At 42.4% G+C, this 16280-nt stretch overlaps 1 protein-coding gene across 1 annotated transcript in view; it reads right to left on the bottom strand.

Annotated features, from left to right (window-relative positions):
- LOC126358244 (otoferlin) overlaps positions 1 to 16280 on the bottom strand; it is a 288211-nt gene that overhangs the window by 22358 nt on the left and 249573 nt on the right. The window contains exon 29 of the mRNA XM_050007531.1: positions 13673 to 13851. Coding sequence (XP_049863488.1) covers positions 13673 to 13851 — 179 coding nt within the window. The remainder of the gene's footprint in view (positions 1 to 13672; positions 13852 to 16280) is intronic.

The following is a 16280-nucleotide window of genomic DNA, read 5'->3' as shown; positions in this document are numbered from 1 at the left end:
GATAGTGTGTCAGGCCTTTCTAAGTTCAGAGCACAATGAGAGGTAGTCAAAACCCTATCAGAGATTATAATTCAGTTGCTCCCATCCTGGGTGGTACAGAGTCACGATGGGAATGCTCCTTTGTGGCTGGACAGTGGGACTTTTGGAGTTGGTGTGAGGCTGGAAAGATAAGGTGAGAGAGATCTATTTTGGTACAAGGTTTGAAGGATAATTACAGTCTGTGAAGGCTTTAGTGAGACTCTCAGTATGTTTTGTGAGGGACCGCTTGTCACTACAGATTCAATGGTGACTTGTGGCTAGGCTGTATAGAAGGGGCTTCTTGGTAAAGAATGAGTGGCAGTTATTGAAATGGAGGCATCGCTGGTGATTAGTAAGTTTGATGTGATGGTGATAAGTAAGTTTGATATGGACAGAGGTACGGAAGTAAGCATCTTTGATTTAATAGGAGCAGGTGAAGCAAATACGGGAGAAAGTGTCCATTCTTGGTGGTTGGGTTTATGGACTTTAGGAAGCATGTAGAAGGAAGATGTAAGGAGAGTGGTAGGGGTAAGGGGAGAGATGGACCCTGGGGAGAGGTTCTGGGATGGGTCTAAGGATTTGAGGGGAGACTGGAGACCCAGCTGGATTTCTCAAATGGGTTCACAGTGGCAGGATTTGTAGGTGAATGAATCAGCAACTAGTGGAGCCTTCTGCCACGTAGTCCTTGCAGTTCAAACAACAGTAGTGGAGCCTTTGGCAGATGGAGATAAGGTAATGCATGGAAGTTTGGGCTTAAATGATATGGTTTTGCAAAACTATGTTGGTAAGGACTAAGGACTGGAGGAATCTGAACAGATGGAGGTCACTGTGGAAGCAAGGGAGGCATCCGGAGATGGATGATTTGATGGTAGGGCGATATGGGGGGCTCCATGACCCAAGCAACAATGCAGGAACAGTATGTGGGACTGAGTTCTGGCTAGGGATAAGCAGACTTTTCTATAGTGAAGCAGATGAACAGAGCAAGAATCCATAGTGGTGGAAAAAATGGGTAAACATATGTAAATAACATAGAATTCACCCAAAAAATAAGCAAAAATACACACAAACACATGGGGAAAAAAATCATGAAAAGAATGAAATGGATGAATTATAGAGAAACAAGATAAAATCTGTAAGGCTAATAGTGAAAGGTGAAAACCAAATGCAATTGGCATGAGCTCACAGTGAGATCAAAGAAAAAGTGTATAAAAAATTGTAATGTGTGTGGATAAATGTGAAGAAGGGGAATGGAAGATGTTACCAGATTAGGTGAAATTAGTACATTTGACCTGGAATATGGAGGAGAAAGAGTGGGGGTGGGGAGGGGGTGGCAGGATGAGATACAGTTTGTGTGGTCCAGGAAAGGTATGAGAAATAACACATAAAAATACGCGAGAGTGATGCAGGGAGAATGATCATTTTGAAGGTAAAGGATTATTGATATTGGTGGGAGTAATATGGGACATGAGATGCTGCATCAATAGTCAGTGCGGTCTTGTAGACTTCTCTTGTGCATGGCCGAGAGGAGTGATACAGTGTGGCTGATAAGCAGAGTATGCAATGCAGCTTCTAAGGCAACAAGAGAAACACAGGAGAGAAGAGAAAGAAGGATGGGCTTTAAGTACAGTAATACATTAGAAAATAGTAAAAAAAGGGAAAAACACTGGATTAAGAAGGGAAGAAAAACTGTCATGTAAATTCAAACAATGGAAAATACAAGATGAAATGTAACAATATTGCGAAAAGGATAGTTGCTATTCAGCATACAATGGAGGTGCCGAGTCGCATATAGTTGCAACAAAAAGACTGTGGGAAAATGAGCTACCAGCCAATGATGCCTTTGTCAAAAGGAGTCAACCTGGACACAAACACTCATGCAAAAACAACTAACACACACACATCACCACAGTCTCTGGCAACTGAAGCCAGACTATGAGCAGCACCACATCATGGGACAGGAAACTATGTGGCGATAAGAAGGAGGATGGGGCAGAGAGGGGAAAGGATAGCAGGGTAGGGGTGGAGGATGGTAAAATGTAACTAATGGGATTGTGCAGGGATGAGGTGGAGAGAAAGTAGGGTATCAGGTGCGTTTGGGAGATTAGATGGAGGGCAGGGAAGAGAGGGGGTAGTGGAAGAGGAGAAAAGCAAAAAGACTGGGTGTGTTGGTGGGTTAGAGGGCTGTGTAGTGCTGGAATGGGAACAGGGAAAGGGCTAGATGGATAAGGATGATGACTAACAAGGGTTGAGGCTAGGAGGGTTACAGAAATGTAGGATATATTGTAGGGAGAGTCTCCAACTGCATAATTCAGAAAAGCTGTTGTTGGTGGGTAGGGTCCAGATGGCACAGGCTGTGAAGCAGTCACTGAAATGATGAATGTCATGTTGGGTGGCATGCTCAGCTACAGTGTGGTCCAGTTGTTTATTGGCCATAGTTTGTCAGTGGCGATTCATGTGGACATAACAGCTTGTTGGTTGTCATGCCCTCGTATAATGCAGCACAGGGGCTGCAGCCTAGGTTGTACATCACATGACTGGGTTCACAAGTAGCCCTGCCTTTGATGGAATAGGTGATATGTCTGACCAAATTGGAGTAAGTGGTGGTGGGAGAATGTCTATTACATGGATATGAGTCATGAGGCAAGGGGTTGGGAAAAGTGGATGTGTAACTGTGGATGAGGATATTGTGTAGGTTTGCTGCACAACAGAATTCCAGTGTGGGAGGTGTGAGAGGATAATGGGTAGGACATTTCTCATTTCAGGGCACAATGAGTGGTAGTCATGGTGGAGACTGTAATTTACTTGCTCCAGTTCTGGGAGCAAGATATTGAGTCAAGGGGAAATGCTCCTCTCTGGTCAGACAGTGGTACTTTGGGACATGGTGAATGTCTGGAAAGATATGGCACAGGAGATCCATTTTTGTACAAGGTTGGGACAATAATCATAATCTGTAAAGACTTTGTGATCCTCAGTATATTTTGTGATGGACCCTGCGAACTTCCTGTTCCTGCCTTGGACTTCCAATGTCCACCACATTTTCAGCAAGCAACCTCCGAACCTCCCCCATGTCTCCTCAGAGCTTACAAACCCTGTCTCACAGGGTTTCTACATTGAACCCCCCCCCCCCCCCCCCCCCAAAAAAAAAACCTACCTCCCATAAGCACACAGAATCCAGAACCTCAATAGACCTGAAACACTGTCATTAACCTTTCCTCCAAAATTCTCAGCCTAGCAGAAGTATCAATTGTTTCCAGATGCCTCATCTTTTGCCTCACTCCCAAATTCAGTCACGCTGGGCTTGTTAAAGACCTCCTCTCCTTCTTCTGGTCCCTAAAGTGGAAACACTTTTTCACCTCCAACCCTACCAATCAGACTTAACCCAAGACCATGACTGAACCCTGACTGCCTTGTTTCATTCCTACATCCGTCCCCCACTGAACATCAGATCTTCCCCTGTTAACTTTCCAGAATTTCTTATCCTTTTACCTTGCCTCACCATCATTCCCCAAATCCCTCAACATTCCCAAATCCCTCAACATGCAAATTAACCTTACATCTGCAGAACGAACCTCAATCCACCACCTACAAACTGATCCCTACCTTATAATCATACCTACTGACAAAGGCTCCACCACTGTTGTTTTGAATTGCAAGGATTACCTGACAGAAGAACTCCACCAGCTGTCAGATTCGTCCACCTACAAACAATGCATCCGTGAACCCATTCCAGAAATCCAGCATGATATCAAGTCTCTCCTTAAATCCTTAGGCCCACCCTAGAACCTCTTCTCAGAGTTCATCTCTCTCCTAATCCCTACCACCCCCCATACTTCCACCATCTACATGCTTCCTAAAATCCATAAGCCCATCCATCCAGGATGCTCTATTGTGGCTGGTTACTGTGCCCCCACTGAGAGAATCTACACTCTCATAGACCAATATGTTCAAACTATTACCTGCAACCTAACCTCCCACCCATTTCTTCCACCAACTCTCCACAGTTCCTGTTCCTTTTGCACATGGTGCCTTGCTCATCACTTCTGATGCCACATCCCTTTACACTAACTTATCTAATACCCATGGCCTTACTGCTATTGAACACTACCTTCCCCAAAGCTCGATGGATACCAAACCAACAGCCTCCTTCTTAGTTGCCATGACCAGCTGTATTCTCATGCACAATTACTTCTCCTTTGAAGGCATTACCTACAAACAAATGGGGGGGGGGGGGGGGGAGTACAGCTATGGGCAATTGTATGGCACAATCCTATGACATCCTGTTCATGGGCCACATAGAGGAATCCTTCCAAAAAACCGAGAATAACAACCTCTCACCTGGTTCAAGTTCACTGATGACATCGTGAACTGGACTGAGAGCAAGGACTCCCTATCCACATTCCTCCAGAACCTCAACACTCTTATCCACATTCCTCCAGAAGCTCAACACCTTCTCGCCATTCGCTTTGCCTGGTCTTAACCCAACAAGCCACTTTCCTCATTGTTGACCTCCATGTCAAAGACGGCTACATCAGTATCCTTGTCCATATCAAACCTATCCTCTGCCCATATCAATCCTACAAACCACCAGCAATACCTCCACATTGACAGCTGCTACCCATTTCATACCAAGAAGATCCTTCCATACAGTACAACCACCCATTGATGTTGCATCTGTAATGATGAGCAGGCCCTCTCGAAATGAACCAAGGGTTTCACTGAGTCCTTTACTGACCGTAATTACTGACCCAAACTTGTACAAAAATAGATATCCTGTGCTTTATCTTTCTCGTCATGTATCACCTCCCAAATTCCCACTGTCTGGCCACAGAAGAGCATTCCCCTCATGGCCCAGTACCACTCAGGACTGGAGCAATTGAATTACATTCTCTGTCAGAATTTTGAGTACCTCTCCTCATGCCCTGAAATAAGAAATGTCCTACCCACTATCCTTCCCACCCTCTCCACAGTGGTATATCATTGCCCACCGAACCTACACTATATCCTCGTGCATCCCTACACAACGCCTGCTCCCAACCGCCTGCCTCATGACTCATACACCTATAATAGACCTAGATGAAAAGCCTGTCCCATACGTCCTCCCACCCCTGTCCCATCAAAAAAAGGCTAACTGTGAAACCAGTCATGTGATCTACAAGCTAAGCTGCAAACACTGTGCTGCATTCTATGTGGCATGACAATCAACAAGCTGTCTATCCGCATGAATGGCTACTGAAAAACTGTGGCCAATAAACAACTGAACCTGTTGCTGAGCACGCCACCCAACATGACATTCTTGATTTCAGTGACTACTTCACAGCCTGTTCCATCCGGATGCTTTGTACCAATACCAGTTATTCTGAATGGCACAGGTGGCAACTCTCCCTGCAATATAATCTACATTCTGGTAACTCTACTGGCCTCAACCTTCATCAGTCATTGTACTTACCCATCTAACCCCTTCCCTGTTCCCATTCCAGTGTTGCACAGCCCTCTAATCAACCAACACACCCCGTCTTTCTGCTTTTTTTCTGCTCTACTCCCCCTCCCCCTCCCTCTCTTCCCCATCCTCCATCTAACCTCCCAGCTACACCTGTTGCCCTACTTTCTCTCCACTTCATCCTTGCCCCATTAGTGGCACTTCACTGTTTCCCACTCCTACCATGCTATCCCTCTCACTCCCTGCCTCAGGCTCCTGTTTATGCCTCTCCCATCATGCGCTGCTGTTCGCAGTCTGGCTTCAGTTGCCAGTGACAGTGGTGTTGTGTGTGTTAGTTGCATTTGCGTGACAAAGGCCTCATTGGCTGAAAGCTCACTTTCTCAGTGTTTTGTTGCACCTATCTGCAACTCTGCATCTCCTCTATATTCTGAGTAGCAACTATCCTTTTTATAATACTGTTACATTCCATCCTGTATTTTCCATTGTTTTATTTTTCCCGGCGGCTTTTCTTCCATCCTTAACCCAATGCTATTTCCTTTTGTTACTATTTTCTGATGCATTACTATACTGAATGTCAATCCTTATTTCTCTCGTCTCTTGTGTTTCTGTTGTCACTTTACAAACCACACTGCACCCTATAATTACAAGCCACACTGCATCACCCCTCTCAGCCATGCACAAGAGGCAGCTACAAGACTGTTGAAGCAGCATCTCATTTCCCACATTACTCCCACTGATTTTGACATGTTATTTCCCATACCTTTCCTGGGTCACACAGACTGTATCGGAACATACCAACCCCTTCCCACCCCCAGTCTTTCTACTCCATATTCCAGTTCACCTAATCTAGTAATGTCTTCCATTCCCCTTCTTCACACTAAGCCAACCCACAGATCTGGAACCCCCATTACAAGATTTGTACATATATTTTTATTTGATCTCACTGTGAGTTCATGCCAATTGCAGTTGGTTTTCACCTTTCACTATTAGTGAAGGGTTTTTACCTTGTTTCCCCATATTTCATACATTTTTTTTTCTTTCTGTGATTTTTCACGACATGTTTGCATGTATTTTTGGGAATTTTTTTTGATTAATTCTACATTATTTACATATTTTTACGGGTTTTCTCCAACGCCATGGAAACTTGCTCCTTCCATCTGCATTAATATAGAAAAGATTCCTTATCCCTAGCCAGAACCGAATCCCACATAATATTCCTGTATTGTTGCTTGGCTCATGGAACCCCTCAAATGGCCTTACCATCCAATCACCCATGTCCGGCTGCCACCTGTACTTCCACAATGAGCTCCATCTGTTCAGATTCCACCAATTCTTATCCCCCATAACATGGTCATGGAAAACCATATCAATCAAGCCCAAACCTCCTTATAAAACGTTCTCTCCAACTGTGAAATTCTCCTGTTATGCAATCCTAAATTCCTGGAACCCATACCACACACTGAAATTCTTTCCCTCCATGAACAAGAGGAACATGTACAACGGCATCTCAGAAAACTCTCCATCCTGTTCACTTCCACTGTCCATCATGCAAGGGGGGACCCAAATGAAACCGGACTGCTGTCATAAAAAATTTATTGATGAACCTTTTTACAAAATTACTTCAGTCACCTTCAAAATATCTCTATTACATGCAATGTACTTGTCAAGTCTCTTTTTCCCACTGTTGGAAGCATGTTTGGAACTCTTCAAGTTTGATATTGTCCAGTGCCCCTTGCAAAGCTGTTTTTATCGCCTACACACTGTCATAATGCTCCCCTTTTAGCATTTTTTTCATTCGTGCAAATAGGAAAAAGTCGTACGGGGCTAGGTCCGACGAATATGGAGTGTGGGGAATGACAGACCACCTCTGAGATGCCAAATAGTGAGTCACTCGTAAGGCTGTGTGTGCTGGAGCGTTGTCATGATGCAGAAACCAGTAACCTGATCGCCAAAGTTCCGGGCATTCCCTCCTCACATCCTCTTGCAGACGCCTTAAAACAGCCAAGTAAAAGTGCTGGTTAACAGTCTGGCCAGGGGGTACGAATTCCCAATGCACAATTCCACGAACATAAAAAAAACAATAATCATCGTCTTCACACTTGACCTCACTTGCCTTGCTTTTTTTGGTCTGCGAGAGTTGGGAGTCCTCCACTGGCTTGGCGCTTGCTTGGTTTCTGGGTCATACCTGTAACACTAACTCTCATCCCCTGTAATGACTTTGTTCAAGAAGTTTGGATCAAGTGCAATCTCTGCTTTCAAGTCCTGACACACATTCATGCAGATGGTTTTTTGCTCCTGTGTGAGAAGACGCGGAACAAATTTAACAGCAACACGTCTCATGTGCCAATCCTCACTCAAAATCCGCTGGCACGAGCTCCAACTGATTCCTGTCTCTGCTGAAATTTGGTCGATCATATTGGCGATGATCCTAGTTGATCTTTTGGTGAACCTTTTCAATGTTTTCCTCATTTCGCGATGTTGAAGGGCGTCCAGAACGAGCTTGGTCTTCAACACACATCTCACCACGTTTAAAGTGTCCAAATCACTCAAAAACCTGTGTGTGGCTCATAGCATCCTCCTGGAAAGCTTCCTGAAGCATTTGGTGTGTCTCCATTGCAGTTTTTTTAAGGAGGAACCAAAATTTCACACACACTCTTTGTTCTTTTAAAGTTGTCACGACTACTTCACAGAGGTAATCCGCCAACAGTCAGAGAAACACAATACCACACTTGCATGTTCAGCTCTACACTGACGCCATCTGCACAGCTGTTTCATGAAGGTCTCTACTAACACCATCTAGCGTGAGAACTCTGCACTACGTCTATGAGTGGCAACGCCCTCAGAGTCCGGTTTCTTTTGGGTCCCCCCTTGTATCTACAACAACCTCCAAAACTTCCTCCACATCCCCTCATAGCTGAAAAACCCTGCCCCTACTGCATTTACCCCATCTTCTACAATTCCCTCCCACCACCACACAGAAACCAGTAACTAAACAGACCTGAAACACCATCATGAACCTTTCTTCCAAAACCCTTAGGCCTGAAGAAGTATCAGTCCTTTCCAAAGGCCTCACCTTTTGCCCAACTCCCAAATCCAGTAATGCAGGATTTGTCAAGGACATCCTCTCTTTCTCCCAGCCCCTAGAGTGGAAACAATTTTCCACCACCAACTCTACCAGACTCAACCACAGACTAATACTGAACCCTGACTCTGTTCACTCCTCCATCCCACTGCCCCCAAATCACCTCCTGTAACTTTTGAAAATTTCTTAACTTCAAACCTTGCCTCACCACCATCCCCCAAATCCCTCGATGTGCAAACCAACCTAACGTCTGCAGAAGAACCACAATCCAGCACCTAAAAACTGATCCTTATCTTATAATCCTAACTGCTCACAAAGGCTCCAGCACTGCTCTTTTGAACCACAAGGATTACCTGGCATAAAGACTCAATCAGCTGTCAGATTTATCCAACACCATAAACCCATTCCAGAAATCCAGTAGGGTTTTTAGTCTCTCCTCAAATTCTTAGGCCTATCCCAGAACTGTACACCAAAGTCCATCTCTCTCCTCACCCCTGCTACTCCCCACACTTCTGCCGTCTACATGCTTCCTAAACTCTACAAACCTCACCATCCAGGATGCCCCATTGCACGTGGTTACTGTGCCTCCACTGAGAGAATCTATGTTGATGCCACCTCCCTTTGCCCTAACATCCCTAATGCCCATGGTCTTCCCACTATTGAACACTACATTTCCCAACACATGATGGATTCCAAACCAACAAACTCCTTCCTAGTCAGCATGACTAACTGTATCCTCACCCACAATTACTTCTTCTTTGAAGGCATTATTTACAAACAAATGAGGGTTAATGCTATGGCACTTGCATAACACCATACTAAGCCAATCTATTCATGGACCATCTGATGGAATTCTTCCTAACATCCAGAATTCCAAACCCCTCACCTACTTCACATTTACTGATAACATCTTCTTGATCTGGATCAAAGGCGAGGTCACCCTATCCACATTCCTCCAGAACCTCAACACTTTCTCTGCCATTCACTTCACTTGGTCCTACTCAACCCATCAAGCCACCTTCCTCAATGTTCAACTCCATCTCAAAGATGGCTACATCAGAACCTCTGTCCATATCAAACCTACCAACCACCAGCAATACCTACACTGTGACAGCTGCCCCCCATATCAAGGAAGAGTTTCTGTACAGCCTAGCCACTCATTGCCATTGTGTCTATAGTGATGAGCTGTTCCTCTTGAAATATACTGAGGGTCTCACTGAGGCCTACAGACTGTAATTACACTCCCAACCTTATACAAAAACAGATCTCCTGTACTTTATCTTTCCAGTCACTCACCACCTCCCAAAATCCCACCATCCAGCCACAGAGGAGCATTTCCCTCATGCCTCAGTACCACCCAGGACTGTAGCAACTGAAGTATATCCTCCACCAGGGTTTCAACTACCGCTTATTGTGCTGTGAAATGTGGAATGTCCTAACCACTATTCTTCCCACACCTTCCACAGTCAAATCCCACCACCGACTGAACCTACACAATATCCCCATCCATCCCTACACACACCCCCTCCTAGCCCTGGTCATATGGCTCATATCCCTGTAATGGACCAAGATCTAAGATTTCTGTCATACATCCTCCCATAACCAACTACTCTAGTCTGGTCACAAACATCACCTTTCCCATCAAAGACAGGGCTACTTGTGAAACCAGTCACCTGATCTACAAGCTAAGCTGCATCCACTGTGCTGCATTCTACATGGGCATAAAAACCAACAAGCTGTCTGTCAGCTGGAATGGTCACTGACAAACTGTGGCCAAGAAATAACTGGACCATGCTGTTGTTAAGCATACTACTCAACATAATGTTCTTCACTTCAGTGGCTGTTTCACAGCCTGTGCCATCTGGACCCTTCCTGCCAACACCAGCTTTTCTGAATTGCACAGGGAGAACTCTCCATGCAATATGCCCTATTTTCACCTAGCCGTCTTAACCTCAACATTCATTAGCCATTGTCCTTACCCATCTAGCCCCTTCCCCATTCCCATTCCAGCACTACACAGCCCTTCCTTTTGCACTACTCCTCCTCCCTCCCCTCTGACTGCTCCAGCTACCCTACCCTCTCTCTATCTTGACTCTGCATGCTCCCACTAGCAGCACTTTACTGTCCCCCACTATCCCCTGCTATCCCTCCCCCTCCCCACCCCAGCCTCCTCCTTACCCCCAGACAGTTGTCTCTCCCATTTTATGCTGCTGCTCACAGTCTGGCTTCAGTTGCCAGAATCTGCAGTTATATATATGCTAGTTGCATTTGTGTGTGTGTGTGTGTGTGTGTGTGTGTGTGTGTCTATATGGTGAGTAACAACTATCCTTTTCGTAATATTGTTACATTCCATTGTTTAATCTATCCTTTTCATAAAATTGTCCTAAATAGTAATGTGATACATGCATAATGGTAATCTTTAGTGGTTTTCATCTTATTATATCACTTTTTGGATGAGTCAATATACCAGAGATGAAAAACTGACAGGAGCAAACATGGATTTTAAAAACCACATCAATTATTTTGCAGCCAAGTGTTTTCACAATTTGAAGTTTGTAACCATTTACACTTTCATAACAAATTTGCCCTTTTGAATCTTATCAAATTTATCCATATCTGACACTCTTAAAAGCTGCACTCAGTAGAAGTAGGCGAACGCGACAGAAGAAGGACACAGTAATAAATCCCTAAAATGAGTGCCATGTTTTTGACTACAATAGGTTATAACAACTTACATCATATTCAAATCAAGGGGTTTCGTTTGTGCTTACAAAGGAAGAGCTAAAACCTACAAAATAAATATATGCCAAGATTGTAATTTTGAATGAGTAACACAGAGAGCAAACTTAGTTCTTACTCACAGACATTGATGCAGTTAATATGAGAATGTCATCATGATATTGTAATTCAATATGTTTCTGTTTGATTCTTCATGAAAAGAACTCTTATTTTTGCACTTATATTATGACACTTTGCAATAAAAAATAACTGAGGATGTCGGTATACTGACTAATGATAATAGTTTTAATTTCTACAAAACACTTTGGAAATAATGCAGGGACCATCTTACATTAAAATTTTATTCATAACTACATAACTACATTTCATATCATAGATGGACAACTGGTGGCACATGGGCTGGATCTGGCCTGTGATTGATTTCAACCCAGCACATCAAAGAAAACTGTGAGTGAGAGAGCAAGGCACTCACATTGTATTCGGGCCAGGATGCACTTTCAGATATTTCTGCCAATGCCCAGCTTATCTCATGTTTGCAGCTCATGCCACAGACCAGCGAAAATTCTGCTTACTCCACACATGCACAATGCCCTTTCCCAAGCACTGGATTTGGACAACAAAGAGAAACACATTTTCACTATCAGCGTGAAGTTTTGGTTTTTGTTCATGTGGAGAGTAGTGGAAGCAGCTCATCACCCTGAGGACTTGCAGGAAGAAATATTTCTGCCTCTGGATCAGAGCTAATAGCACACATGTTACTTGCTTCTTACTGCCAAGTCTGTGCTACACACTGATATATTGCAAATGTTGGTAGTAGGTAGCAATGGCACAAAAATTAACAACCACTTGCTAAATGTGCCAGTTCAAGTAACAGGAGCAGCGGATAATACTTGGTGAACAAACTAGTTACATGTTGTCACTTCACATGTCAAGTTCTGTGATAGTTGTTCATCAGTTTGGTGAAATTTGGCCCATGTGTCTTTACTGAGTGTATTCATGAAAGTTATGGCTTTAAGAAGAGAAAATTAGATGCTAACTGCTTCCAATTCCAGGAGAAATGGATGGAGGATTATTTTTGTACTATGTTAAAAAGTAAATCTATTTACTGTTGTGAAACAGTATAATATGAAAATGGAGTTTTCTATGCACACAAAACTTGTTGGTCAGCAACAGCTTGCAGGGGAATTACAGATAGATGAAATTAAAACATTAATTTTTAATTTACCAAACCAAGGACAATTTGGTTAAAGCTAGTTTTATAGCGAGTAGAAAAATTGACAGATTGTGAAAGCCTTTTGCTGAAGGCAAATAAAGGTATGCCTCTTGGACATTACAGATGTACTATGTTCTGATGATAACACTGTTAATAACAATAATAAAAGGAAGAGCTCAAACAAATAAGTTTAACAAGATGAACAGTTAGTTGTCAAATTGATATGATCAGTAATGACATTTTAAAAAATTGTGTGATCATGCTGCCATATTCAAAGCAAAACAATCATTTTGGATGAGTAAGAACTTAATTCTAAATCAGTTTGGTGATATTTGACAAGGAATAAACCAGTTTAAAGACATTCATCTGAGTTTTTCTGAAGTGTCACATTCTTGCTTTCCTAATGGCCCATGGAAAAATTTGTGTGTTCATTGTATTTGATGTAGACAAAGCCTCTATGTTTCACACATGAGTTTTTATGTGAAAAAATATTCATGTTTTCCTGAAGAGATGTATTCTGAAGTATATGTTATTGTGATGATTTGTCAGGCAGCCAGGCACTGAGTTAAAATATATTATCCAACCATAAACAGCCTAGGAAGTGATACTAGGTTGTGAGCTGTTTGGTTTTAAATTAAAAATTACAAATACTGTAAAACAGCAATATTCACTTCTAATCAGTAGGGGTGCTGCTAGGAAGTACTCTTACTGGTCATTCACCTAGTTCATAGCATCCATCATGTTAGTTTTTCACAAAATTACTGTATTTCATAGTTTTTCACTTTTTTATCAGTGGTATCAATTTTTCATGGTTTCCAGATGAACACAAAATGTGTATTTTGGGGGATAATTTGTTGGTGTTGCATGCCAGCAAAGGAGTTCCTTTCATACTGGTGCATTACCCCATAAACATTAACCTCATGGATTCTAGGAGCTAGGAGCACTGTTGTTAAGTCACATGAAGAGATGGCCCACAGGCTTAAGTAAGTAATGTGAATGAGACCCGTAGGCCACCAAAGCTTATTCCTGCCTTTTGTAAGTTATAATAACAAAAAGTACAACATTTGAGTGATTTATATTGAGAAGTTTGTACAGCTGAAAATACAAAGTTCTCACATTAAATAAACCAAAAATAGTCAAAATGAATGAAATTTTATTTTTCAGAAAGAATCATTGCCCTTACTGTTAATTCCATTTCTTCATTTTCTTTCTTAACATAAAAAGGCCACCAGCCTTTTACTCTCTTCTGCTTGAAAATGTTGACCATAGGAACAGAACCATCTGTTTTCAACATGTCCAATGTACATAGCTTTGAAGATTTGGCTCCTCGTGGGAATCGATTTAAATCAAGTGTGATTGCACCTGTTAAGAGATTTGAAAATATTCAGTAAAAACTACAATTTCAATAAGAAAGCAGTGAAACATTTTATTGCTATTCAAATTGCTCAGGATTTTAAACACTTTCTGATGGCAGTATGCAATATTCTTGCCGTAGCAATCTTCCTGTATTATTAGATTCTGTTAGTGGTCTGAAAATATTGCCACAGCTGGAGATAGTAAAGATGTATAGATGAATTGTGTTTCCATGTAGATATTATTGTACAACAGTGCTATAAAACAATGACAATGTCGTTACACCACCATTTTTAAGCTTTCTACTGTCCTCTTAAGGTTATCACCATATTAATAACTAAATACCTCCAGCATCTGTCAGTCTCAGCCAGAAGCTATGTATTATTGGATGATAGAACAATTATCATAATTTAGTGTTAGTTTGACTATTGTTGGTTCATTACCATTTGTGAACATCCTGTGATGTCAATGGAATTCTCGTTGTTAGTTTTCACACTTGCCATATTTAATGTTGCTTCTAAGCTCACATAAAATAAGGTATGGCATGTATTTAAAATATAACTGAGAGTAATCATGACTAATGTGGACTTTATTAACATTTACTTCCTTCTACACTTAATTTTGGTTTAAGTACCAATTACCACATTTGTTTATCCAGACACTAGACAAAAAACTACAGACTTGAGACAGCTTTAGTAGGAATGAAGGCAGCAAACAATAAATTTTAGATGGATGCTGCCATTACATTAAAATTATGTGACATCAGTTACATATAAACACAGAAACAGTTAACAATTCACAGCAAGAGGATCAGTCTGCTAATGGAAGCTAATGACAATGTATGCTGATAATGTTAGCTCATAGTTCCTAAAATGTTATAAATTAATTTGGTCATATTGTACTAAAAACTTGAAACATTATCAGTTGTTATTAGTTCACTAATATTATCTGTTAAATCAAGAACTGTACTACTTTTGAATGTCTAACTTCTCATTTTATTATCGCATGCATTAACCAGAATATTTAAACTTGTGTCTAGGTTTCTGATGAAGGAATAGTTTGGATTATGTAGAAGTGAAATTGAATACAAATAGAATGTAGTACTTGCATGTAATAAAATTTAGCCAAGAGCAGAGGAGAAGAAGGGGCTGTTATTGAGAAAATATAGTTCCGATTCACTTGATGTATAATGAATAGTGGTGTTGTACCCACAACTGGAAGGGTTGCGGGGTGGCCGTGAACAAAAGCACAGTGGGACCAAACGGGAGCGGCCCACAAACAAACAAGACAGACGAACAAGAAAGAATGGACACACACAATTACTGATGACTGAGCAAGGCACCAAGAACAGCAACACACAAGAAGCAACGGGGTCACAAATGAAAACCTCAAGAAACGAACGACGTCCACTCAGACACGGAAACAAGCAAAGCAAGCACAATGTCTGTAAGCGAGATATTGAGAGACTCACATGAATATCAGACTGCCTCACTGAGAGAGAGGCAGGCACTTAAATACATGATAGGGTACGTCGCTATTGGCTGCTGCACGTGCTCAACAGTGACACCTTCACATTATATGCGGGGCCAGGAGCACACACAGCCACAGCTTATGGCGTGACAGCTGCAGAGACCTCTGGTGGTAATCGAGGTCCATGCTGTCTGGTGAGGATTCGAAATCTGCAGCGCTTGGTGTGTGTGAGGCACGCCCTCAATGGCTAGAACCCGGGCCAGGGCCATGAGTGTGGCTGCCATGGTGGTGGACGCCATGCAAATTACATATGGGTATTTGGAACAGGCAACAACGAAAAGTAATCACAAGGACCCCAAAAATGGGCCCGCAAAATTGAAATGGATGCAATCCCAGGGCTGGCGAGGCACTGGCCATGGTGCGAATGACTGAGGAGGGTTTGTGTGGTGACATGCACACACAGTGCTCCCACGGACCAAACGGTCAATATTGCCATCGATGCCAGGCCAATACACGTGCCGGCGAGCCAAAACTTTCATGCAGGACATACCCCAGTGCCTGCGGTGCAAAAAACTGAGCACTTGATGCCGCAAATCTGGAGGGATGAACACCCGATGGGCGACTGACTCCGTGGGCAACAGAAGGATGTTATTGATCACAGAGAGTCTGTGGGTGGTGCCACGGGCTGAAGTTGGTCCACATCTAGATTAGATTAGATTAGATTAATACTTGTTCCATAGATCATGAATACGACACTTCGTAATGATGTGGAACGTGTCAGGTTAATGAAAGATGTCTGTACAAGATATTACATTACACAAAATATTGCATGACACTAATGCTTAAGTTAGATTTTTTCCCTCCCTTAATTTATATCTAAAAATTCAGCCAATGAGTAGAAGGAGTTGTCATCTAGAAATTCTTTTAATTTATTTTTAAATGTTGGTTGACTATCTGTCAGGCTTTTG

The sequence above is a fragment of the Schistocerca gregaria genome, chromosome 1 (assembly GCF_023897955.1).
Source record: "Schistocerca gregaria isolate iqSchGreg1 chromosome 1, iqSchGreg1.2, whole genome shotgun sequence".
NCBI classification, from domain to species: domain Eukaryota; kingdom Metazoa; phylum Arthropoda; class Insecta; order Orthoptera; family Acrididae; genus Schistocerca; species Schistocerca gregaria.
This window is presented reverse-complemented; position numbering and strand designations above follow the sequence as displayed.